Raw genomic sequence first — 11,026 nt, 5'->3', positions numbered from 1 at the left:
GAATAGATATGTGTTGTGTGTTTATCATGTGATGGGTGAAATATGGGTTGAATATGGTTCATATTCAACCTATTTTGACCCTCAAATTAAGTGGTTAAAAATTACCCAATCCATCTTGACCATCAATTAAATATAGTTGACCCATAATCATTAAAAAGCGGACGGATATAGGTGGGTTGATGATTCTTGACCTATTTTGCCACCCCGGCAATAGTCAACTAATTAAAATTTTCCAAGTAGCTTCAAGTGCATATGACAGTGTATACGAATATGTGTTTTTAATGAGAGATGAAATGATATTCAAGCATTAAAGTTTTTGAAGAGAGAAAGAGCTGAAAAAGACGGAGAGATGGCTAGTAGTATAGAGCATTTCACCCATCCAGGTCATGGATTAGTAAAGCTTCATGCGGAGACAGACTACCTCTGTGATGGTTGCAATACCCCAGGAGTGGGCACCAGGTACCACTGCAACAGTTGTGATTTCGATCTGCATGATTACTGCGGAACTTGCCCCCAAACCCTCACCTCCTTCATGCACTCACACCCACTCACTCAGGTCCTCCGAAAACCACAAGCCACGCGCCACACACACCGCGTCTGTGATGTTTGCGGTGACGAACTCCAAAAACTATTCTACAGGTGCAAGGACTGCGACTTCGATGTGCACCCACTTTGCACCCAATTGCCCCAATACATGCAACACGCGAGCGATCCACTCCATCCCTTGAGCCTCCAGACACCATCATCACTTGTACGTACTTGGTGTTTTGTTTGTGGTGGATCATGCACTTCTTGGCGCTACAGGTGTGGGGTTTGCGGGATTGATATTCATTTCAACTGCGTTTTGACACCATGTCATCCACCAACGTTGACCGGATGCGGGGTTCAACCTGGACAGCCACCACCTTATAATGGTTACGGTTATGGGGTTCAACCTGGTGGTCCTCCACCGACGCAGCCACCACCTTACGGTGGTTATGGTTATGGGGTGGCTTCTGCTTATTGTAATAATTCTCCGTATACTAATATGTACAACTATGCCAATGCCAACCCACCTCAAGGTGAAGGAGGAGGTGCAAGTACTACTACAAATGGGAGGAAGATGGCTTCGCTTGTTGGGAAGCTAGCGCTTGGAGTGGTACAGAACGTTATCTTCGGAACGGGAAATGTAGATTTTTCTTCTTTCATGTGAACTTTTTGGGTTTTGATTAAGGTAACCATATATGATTGTACGTGATCGATGTTAATGTTGCTGGAATTTAATTTTATGGCTAATTATTTGATTATCTGATAAAAACTAATGGCGTACCCCTTCATTTGATGCATATCAATTTCTCTTTTTATATATGTCCTCATTAGACACAATGGATTCTGTGTCTATACTAAATTCATATTGTGGGCACCAAAGTGAAATCACTCAACTGTTCTAACCAAACAAGTCAGAAGACCAACATTTTTTTTTTCTTTTTTCTTGAAAGGTTCTTTGTACGTGTTGTATAATTAACAACAAAAGTTTTTAAGTTTATTTATTTTTTGGACTTAACAAAACTTTTAAGTTGGTTTAAGATTAAATGTGGAAATTAAATTAGTTATTTAATGAATATAAAAAGGTATTAAAGTTGGTTGAGGGTATCGTAGAATTTATCTGATGCAAGAAGGCTTGCACACACATGTACAAACACAAAGGTGTTCAAGACGTTTAATTTTTACTACTAGTACTATTGTGTATTGAAATCTATTCAGCCGCCGCAAATTACGGTCTTTCAACTGAGAAGTCCACTATATTCGCATCCGACCCATGTTCGACGAAGTAGCATGGCAATAACTTTGGGGATTACAAACGTGTGTGGCAACATAACGCGTGAAACAACATTATTCTAAAAAAATTAGTGCAATTACAGCGAATTGATCATATATACCTCCCAAGTCCCAACTGACAACATTGTTAAATTGATGTATTTATTAATGAAAAATAATAGTTGGACAGAAATGTCCAATCGATGAATTAATTGCATCCTTAGATGCAACACATGAGTGCGTCCCGTTGTTTTGCATCCAAGGACAGTCGGCCAAAGACTTGAATCAGGCATTTCTATTTGAATATCACTGTCATTAACTGGTCCAAATTCGTAACCCAAAATGTTATCAAACTATTTTTAAGCATTCAAAGGAAGAAAAGAGAATGTTAATAACTTTAATTTTGATGGATTAATACACATGGTATGAACGCACAAGTTAGAACACTCAGAAGGCTGTCAATAGAGAGCTTCTAAGCATAGTTCAACAACAAATTAAAGGGGGTGAAAAACACTCAAAATCTTGGCACCTGTTATTCATGATGGTGCCAACGCATACAATTAAACCTTAGAAGCCTCACCTGCAACGATACTGATTATCGCAACTTAATTCTTTCATAGAAGGTCGGTTCTGCCCCCGCTCATCCAAACACGCCCCTGCCAAATACCCAAGCGCCTCCATAGTCTCCAATTCCACCTTAAGCCATGGATCAACTTCATCCATCAATCTCTCTTCATATATACCACTAGGTTCACATTTTCCTCCTCTCTATTAAAATCAATAGCTCTCTTTGAAGTCAACAGCTCCAACAAAACTACCCCAAAACTATAAACGTCACTCTTATCAGTTAATTGAAGATTTAGGTAGTATTCAGGGTCTAAGTATCCAAGCGATCCTTCAGCAGACGTAGAGATGTGGCTATAATCAGTCTTGGTTTTCTCCACCAACCTAGACAGCCCAAAATTAGAAACTTTGGCTTCAAGCTTTTCATCTAGCAAAATGTTGCTTGATTTAACATCACGATGATAAATAGGTGGCACGGCAGAGGAGTGGAGATAAGCAAGGCCTTCTGCTGTCTGGTGGGCGATGCAGAGCCTAAGGAGCCAAGTAAGTGGAAGCTGCTTGCTATAGGATAACCTGTGTAGGTGATCGAAGAGTGTTCCATTGGAAATGTACTCAAAGATCAATAGAGGCTGCTCAAGCTTGACGCAGCATCCTAGGAGTCTCACTAGACTCCTGTGGTACGTTCACCTGGCAAAGAATTCGAACCTCGTTGAGAAGATGAACTGTACCCTTGGTGTTGCCGGGCTTTGCACGCTTGACAGCTGTGTTGGTTCCGTCTTCAAGGATGCCTTTGAAGACCTCTCCGAAGCCACCAGAGCCGAGCAGGTAGTCTTTGGAGAAGTTGTTTGTTGCTCTTTTAATCTCTTTGCCTGTCCAGATTTTGGCTGATTTTCCACTGCTATTGTTGGCATTCATGATTTCTTCTCGCTCCTTGGCTAAAATCTTTCGGGTTTCTTTTTTCATATGGTGACGTAGTCTGAGTACTAGAATTATGCTTAGGACTATGAAAACAATTGGTCCCACAGCACCTGGTCCAAAAAATCAAATGTGTCACACACACATGTATATATATATATGTGTGTGTGTGTTTTGGTTAATTACAACCAGTGCTAAAATTAATTTGGATTTTAGTTACTATTTTGTGCCTTAGTTCCAAGATTAATTGCATTTGACATATAGTATTAATTAGTCTTTAAGCTTCATAAATTAACCAAAGACTACACTAAAGAAGACAGGGCTGATACATACCTCCAGTGACTGCCATTTTGCTCCTGTGAACTTTGCATCCTTTTATGATCACACTCTGCAAAAAGAGAGATGCAGGTTTTATTTGCCGAACGAAAGACAGAAGAGATTGGTATGTATAAAGTAGTTCTTAACTTAAAAATTTTATCTATATCAGTATATGTATAATATTTTTATATCAGCCTAAGGAAAAATATTTCTTTCTTATGATTAAAAAAAAAAATTTCATACTGAAATAACACTTTTACACAACAAAATAAATTGCATTATTTACCTGAAAAAAACACAAAATTAAACTTGCATCACCGATTTATAAAAATTATAACAATTTAGTAAATAATCAGATATAAATTATAACAATATATTAAATAATTATTTAAATATATAAAAGAATGTTGCAGCCTCCTTTACAAGGAGGAGGGGGCAGGGTTGTCTTTTTTGCACTAATCTTTAATATATATTATGATTTCAAAGCTAAATAAGATATATGATATGAATCTTTTTTAATTATCTAATCCATTGGTCAGGTTAGACTAATCTTTATTAAACTGTTGGTCAAACCAACTAAACATGTCTGAAAGAAATTGGCCTAGATGTTAGCATTTCAGTATTCATAGTATTTGTATGGGGAAACGACTTTATGCCTACAAGTATGCGATTTGCATTCTAATTCTTGATGTTTCCTTTCAATTGCAAACTACTAACGCTACTGGTTTGGTCATACCAATGAAAATATGTAGCCCTCCAGATTAATTATGTTTCATCATAGTACCATGTGATTGGTTGTTCAATGAATTGTAGCCCCTAGCAAATACGGAGTACATACATACTCCAAGATATGGGGAAGAATAATTTAGAACACTACCTCCGATGAAAAAAAAAAAAAAAAGGCTTGGTTTTGAAATTACATAAGATTAAAATGTACAATAGTATTCACGACCCTTTTTATCTAGATTAAAATGAATGAAAATAAATTATGAACCAAGTTAATAATATGGAATGACCACATTATCTCCCTATAGGAAATGTTGAAAGCTCAAGCCAAAGTGATACAAATAACTGAATAAGCTTATCTAAAAAAAAAAAAAAAAAAATTCTAGAAACTCTGTTTACAAATATTATAGGCAGAATGTAATGAAATTGTGAGTCGGGACAAGACATGTATTATGGAATGTAATGAAATTGTGAGTCGTAACAAGACATGTATTATGGAATCTTGTTTAGAATTATTATTATTATAATTATCTGGTGTATATGGTACGAGAAATATGAGGAGGGCTTACACTATCATTATTGAAAGAAAAGAAAAGAAAAGAAGCATATATTATGATTTAGATGGTGATAATTCAACATCACTCATTTTAAGTAATAATAATAACAAAAAAAAAATGTATTGGAGTGTTGTAAAATGAGTTTAGGTTGGTAGCAACAGTCTACTCACTTTGACATAATCCATGGACGGGATCCCACAGCCGGCAAGCATTACAGAGGCACCTCCTCTGTCCAACATTTTCCGGATCCGGCAAACACTTGGAGTTCCGAAATTCACGGCACTCCCCCAGTAACCTACAAATGGGTTCCCGTGGCAGCACCAACTCTATCTCCACCCCGGGCTCTGGCCACTTAGCCACCGGCAATGAAGGGTCCAAATTCACAAAACTATGGTATGCCGAACACCTGTCACCACGAACCCTGATTAAATACGCATTCTCAGACCCACCTGTTCTGAACATGCAACATATCGACTCGCGCATGCATGTGGCCATCAATGGGGTACTAGAAATGTATGCGTGACAAATGCAAGATGATGAACAATTCATGGGTAGCTGTTGCTGAAACATAGCATCTGTGCAGTTCATCAACAACATGGTATTGCTGCTGGTGATGTTAAAGGGAAGATTTTCATCGAGCCGAATGCCCTCGCTGTGGAAATCAGTGGCGAGGCACGTGTTCGGAGTAACACTAGCTGGCCTGATAATCATCCTCTGAGTCTCAGGGTTGATGGATATGATAATGTATGATGATCTGTTGAGTGCATCTAACCATAGTGTGCCTACATTGCACCGGATTTTGTGCGTTGGGTCACCGCAATTGGGTCCGGTGCTATGTGGAAATGGCACCGGAGTGTGGCAGCAGTTTCCACAATGTAGTGCAGCCATTACACTGCATGATAGCAGCGCCATTATAAGAAGCAGTAGTGGAAGCATGTTCTCCTCCATTAATAAAAGGGAAAATGAACTTGCAGAGATAGGAAGGCTAGCTTATACTGTATTTCACTTAAAATAATGTGTTTGTCTTGGTTTTTGTGTGTGTGTCTGTGTGAGAGAGAGAGAGAAATAGGTTACATGCATGTGTACCTGCTTATAAATAATAGGGAAAACATCACTTACCTCCCTCTAGGGCTGCTAATGAACCGAGCCGAGCCAAGCTTTGGGTTGTTCGGGCTTGGCTCGTCATCTCCAAGGAAGTGCTTGGGCGCGGCTTGTGTTCGGGCGAGCTTGGGCTAGTCGAGCTTGAGCTCGGGCTCGGTAGAATTGCGAAAAGCTCTGGTTTGGCTCGGCTCGGGCTCGGTTACATACCCTATAATCACAATACAAGAAACAACACATATTTTTCATGAAATCTGATCGGTCTCTTCCATGAAATCCGATCTCCACCTCCAACAGAAACGAAGAAGAAGAAGAAGAAATACAAACAAATTTTCAAGATCAAAATCACACCTTACAAGATTTTAGGGACTCGATCTAAAGATATATTCCACTGCCTGAACTTAAACGTGCATTTGAGAGAGACATCAAGATCCGTTTGAAGGAGAGAGAATGGTGCTGCCGTTGTTTATAGGATTATCTGAAGATCCCTTGCTGCTGCCGCTGGAGACTTCTTATTTTAGGGTTATACAGTTATACTTATCTTTTAACTTAAAGCAAATCAACGGCTGAGAAGATGAACAAGTATTTAATGGCTGAGATGTAGTTTTATTTGAATGTGGGCTAAAGTCTTATAATTCTTTGGGCCATTATGTGAATTAGGCCAAACTTATATTCATATGGACCAAACCTTTTAAATATAAAATTGTAATACAAATGGGCTTTCTTAACGAGTTTGTTCACGAGCCTAATGAGCCGAGCTCAAGGTTGCTTAAGCTCGGCTCATTTACTAAACGAGCTTGAAAATCGGGCTCGAGCTCAGCTCGTTTACTAAATGAACGAGCCTGAGCCGAGCTTTTAACAAGCCGAGCCCGAGCTGTTCATGAACAGCTCGGTTCATTTGCAGCCCTACCTCCCTCAAGGTTAGGCCTAATTTCAGATAGTCCCTCTAACATTTCAAAAATTATACTGACATCCCTCAAAGTTAGCTCCGGTGTAACACTTTGCCCCTTCCGGTGACAGTCAATGTCGGTCAACTATGCTTTTTGATGACCTCATCCATTTTTTTGCATGAAATATCGCATTTACCCTTACCATAGTTGCAAAGACATTACTACCCTTACTATTGAATTCAAAATTATTTATATACCCTCACTAAAAACATAATCACATTTGATGTCCTATGTATATGGTGTGTGTGTATATATATATATATATACGTATACACACACACACACACACACACACACATATATATACACACATACACGGGCACTATATTCTAGCGAGGGTTGTGGTGGTGGTCAGCAATGTCGATGGTGGTGGTGGTTGTCGATTATATATGGAGATGGTGGTTGCGGTTGTCGACTACAGGGATGATAGTGGTCGTTGTGCGGCGGGGATGGTGGTGGCCGGATTTGCAGCGACGACGATGATATGAGGCGGCGAGGGTCTGCAATGACCTGGTCTACGGTAGTGGCGGCTTGGTTCTGTAATGAAGTTTAGGGTTCAACCTTCAAAAAATTGACTGTGTTTAGGGTTCAACCTTCAAAGAGGAGCAGAGATCGCGTCACTGTTAGGAGAAATTAGGCCAAACGGCAAGTCTCCGAGATGCGCCAGATTAAGATCAAGCGACGGTGGAGGAAGAGCAGCGACGATCGACTGTGCAGAACCCGAGGACTCGACGGTACTGCTTTGGAGGCAGTGGCGGTAGTTGTTTGATGTCAGCTGTGGGTGTAGAAGACAAGGTTGAGAGGATAGAGAGAGAGGTGATTTGGGTTTGTTTATCTGGGTATGCCCTGGTTAAACAACTGTTTTCATTTTTATTTTCCGTGACTTGGTTCAAGTGTTTTGGGCCTTAGGGCATCTGTATTGTACTTCTAAAAAAAAAATTTGGGTATGTTGTTGATGGGTTTAAAGTTTCTGTGTCTCTGTATATGAGATATAAGTAGAGAAATAGTTATGGTGGGAGAAGGTGGCGGTGGCCATGGTGGGCAGTGTTGTTAAAGGCGCGCCTAGGCTCGAGGCTCAGGTTTAGCGCCTGTTGTCATCCTAGGCTTACTGATGTTTACTAGGCGCGCGCCTCAGTTGCGCCTCGTCTTGTTTGTGAGGTGCGCCTAGGCGCGCCTCACTGATATTTGTTTAAAAAAATACGATTGTTCTATTTCTTAAGCCAAAAAGGGTACTTTTAGCAACTTAATAAACAAAAAGAAAGCTCAATCATACGATATAAGGAACTTTTGTTCAAAAGAATAAAAAAATAAGAAAGTCCAAGAGTCAAAGTGTTAACCGAACAACGATAGAATGAGATTGTGAGACGAAGACGAAGCCCTAGTTGCAGAGATGAACGACAAAGCCACATCAGTTCTTTCTTTTCTTTTCTTTTTTCTCTCTTCTCCTCTAGATCTCTCCTCTCTTCTTATCTTTGTGTAAATCTCTCTCTTGGACTAGTTCTCTCATCTCTCTGTCCTTTTTTTTTTTTTTTTTGCTCTGTTTTTTCTTCTTCTTCTTCTTCTTTTTTTTTTTTTTTTTGTTAACAATTTTTTTTTTTTTGTTAACATATTTATTTCTTTTTGTGCTTTGTTTTGCCATTCAAAATACACATTTTGCTTTGCCTTTCAAGAAAACAAATTTGTATTCTGTTTTATGGTTGTTGGATGCTTGTATAGTTGATGGATTTACTTTTTTATATTTGATATTAATTTTTAGAATATTGATATGACTTATGAGATATGAATGTTATTATGGTAGTTTAAATTTTCAATTGTGTGCTTCACTTCACTCAGGCGTGCGCCTCGCGCCTAGGCTCCAAAGGACCTCTAGCGCCTTGGTGCGCCTTGGGCTTTTAATAACTATGATGGTGGGAAGAGGTGGTGGTGGCCGTGGTGGGAGGAGGCCGCGGTGGCCATGGTGGGAGCAATGGGTGGCCATCAGTTATTCACTCCAAAACCTTATCCATGGGCAATAAAATAATTTCAAAAAAATATTTTCTTTTATATCATATTAGTAAAATATTAGAGGGTATTGTTGTCATTTAACATGGGCAGTTACCGGAACAAAGCAACGGTGAGTTTGGAGGGAGGTTGGTGTAACTTTTGAAACTTTAGGAGTACTATGTGAAATTAGGCCTAACCTCGAGGGAGGTAAGTGATATTATCCCTAAATAATATTTTACGGAGTTCATGATTCTACGAGGCAAAGAGTTAAAAAAATATATGGATAATGATTTTTATACCTAATAGTTTAATTCAAAAGGCTTAGCCTATGGATAGAAATAAGTTAATAAGAATTAATAGAGTCGTAGCTCTTAAAATGAAGGGTAAAGTACTTAAGGTTTGCCAAAAGGACACATAGATATAAGTTACCCTATTTTTGAACAATGACACCCCTCACACTTGATAAAATGGACAAAGACACTACTTACAATAATGAATTGACTATATTACCCTTTGGTATAAAATTGACAAATATAACCCTTTTTATTGACTAAAATACTCTTTTGATCTCTTTTCACTATCTTCTCCTTCCCCTCTCAAACCTTGTACCCACACACAGCGCCACAACCACACAGTGCCACAGCCACAACCATACCCACACACACCAAAACCACCGTCAAACCCACACAACCACCAAGAACTCTGTAATGGCGAACCGGACTCCGAACTCACACACCACCACAATCACCGCCACACACACCACCAAGAAAACCATACACCAACGCCATTGCCATTGCCTCAACCGCACGCCGCCAAAATACCTAATGCAATTGATGTCGCAACAACACCCACCACCACAACCACTGCCACACAACACCCGCTGCAACCACCGCTGCACCCATATACACACCACCCCAACTTCGCGGCGGAGCAATTATTGAAGTCACCAACTCCGACCAGGCCAAGATCGCCGAATCCGCTGCCACCACAACAGTCACCAACTACCATCGCTCGACGCCATCAATTACAAGGGCAACATCTTCTCTTTGACAACAGTGGCGATCCGACGGCAAGCTCGAGCTCGACGAATCTCAAGTCTTAGGGAAAGAAAATGGAGGCTAGGGAGTTGTAGTCACGGTGGGCATCCAATCTCGGTGCCTTGGTGTGTGTACGATTCTGGTTGGGTCCTTCCTCGGTCACGAGTTGTGGTGGACGCTATTGTGTGAAACTTGTGGGTGTGTGTTGCAGTGCTCTAAATTGATGATTGGGGTTGCGAATTGGTGGTTCGGGGTTGCTATTTGGTTGTTTGATTTGGTTGTTGGAGCTCGAATTTGGGTGTTGATTGCTATGGGTGGTTGAATTTCGTGTTTGCAGGCCAACTTTGTGATTGGGTGGTACTTGTGGGTTTGTTTACTTACTTAAGGGTAGTGGCCCGAATTTGTGATTTGTGGGTGTGGATTCATTGCAGGACTTTGGGTGTTTGTTGCTGTGGTGGTTGGGTTTGGTAAATTTGTGGGGTGTGGTTGTGATTCTGGTATTGTGTATTGTTGGGGTATTGTAACAGGGCTTGAATATTGGTAAAAAAATAAAAAAAGATGGTGGCGATTGGGAGGTGCCGCCAGTGGGACGAGGAAGAAGGGGGAAGGGAAGGCGACGGCACCAATCTAGAAGAGATGAGTCGATGAGATTTGGGTGGTGGCGCCGTATATATTTATATATATATATATATATATAAAGAGGGGGAGAGGGGGGGGGGGGGGGCAAAGGCCAGGGTAATTTAGTCATTTAATTATTTTGATATTTTATGATTAAAATTAATTAAACAATGAAGGGTAAAGTAGACTTTTCACAAGATTTTAGGCTCTGTTTGGATTGCAAATCTCATAAGGGGTTGTCATTGTAAAAAAATTACTTGTATCTGTGTGTCTTTTTGGCAAGTCTCTGGGGGTTCTTATACTTTACCTTAAAATGAATTGTCTAACTTACAAGTATTTTTACCAAATATTAGAAAGTGAAGGGTTTCACTTCTTATATTTTGCATACATGCCCGATGAAAGTTTGTAATCAGACAATTCAAAGTAATCGGCCTGAGAATCATTTTTCATAAGAATAAGGCCA

General features: G+C 39.9%; 1 protein-coding gene and 1 pseudogene across 1 annotated transcript; one reads left to right on the top strand and one right to left on the bottom strand.

Moving 5' to 3' along the window:
• Positions 1–349: 349 nt before the first annotated feature.
• Positions 350–1,192, top strand: LOC132295643 (protein VACUOLELESS GAMETOPHYTES-like). The gene has a single exon (XM_059793948.1). It carries the CDS (start codon positions 350–352, stop codon positions 1,190–1,192), a length of 843 nt encoding a protein of 280 aa, XP_059649931.1.
• A 978-nt stretch (positions 1,193–2,170) lies between these two features.
• LOC132293590 (wall-associated receptor kinase-like 20) lies at positions 2,171–5,988 on the bottom strand (annotated as a pseudogene).
• Between the last annotated feature and the right edge of the window lie 5,038 nt (positions 5,989–11,026).

The sequence above is a fragment of the Cornus florida genome, unplaced genomic scaffold (assembly GCF_030987335.1).
Source record: "Cornus florida cultivar Cherokee Brave unplaced genomic scaffold, ASM3098733v1 CherokeeBrave_3.0.0_Hap2_Chr02, whole genome shotgun sequence".
NCBI lineage: Eukaryota > Viridiplantae > Streptophyta > Magnoliopsida > Cornales > Cornaceae > Cornus > Cornus florida.
Note: the sequence above shows the minus strand (reverse complement) of the source record. Positions and strands in the feature narration are given on the sequence as shown.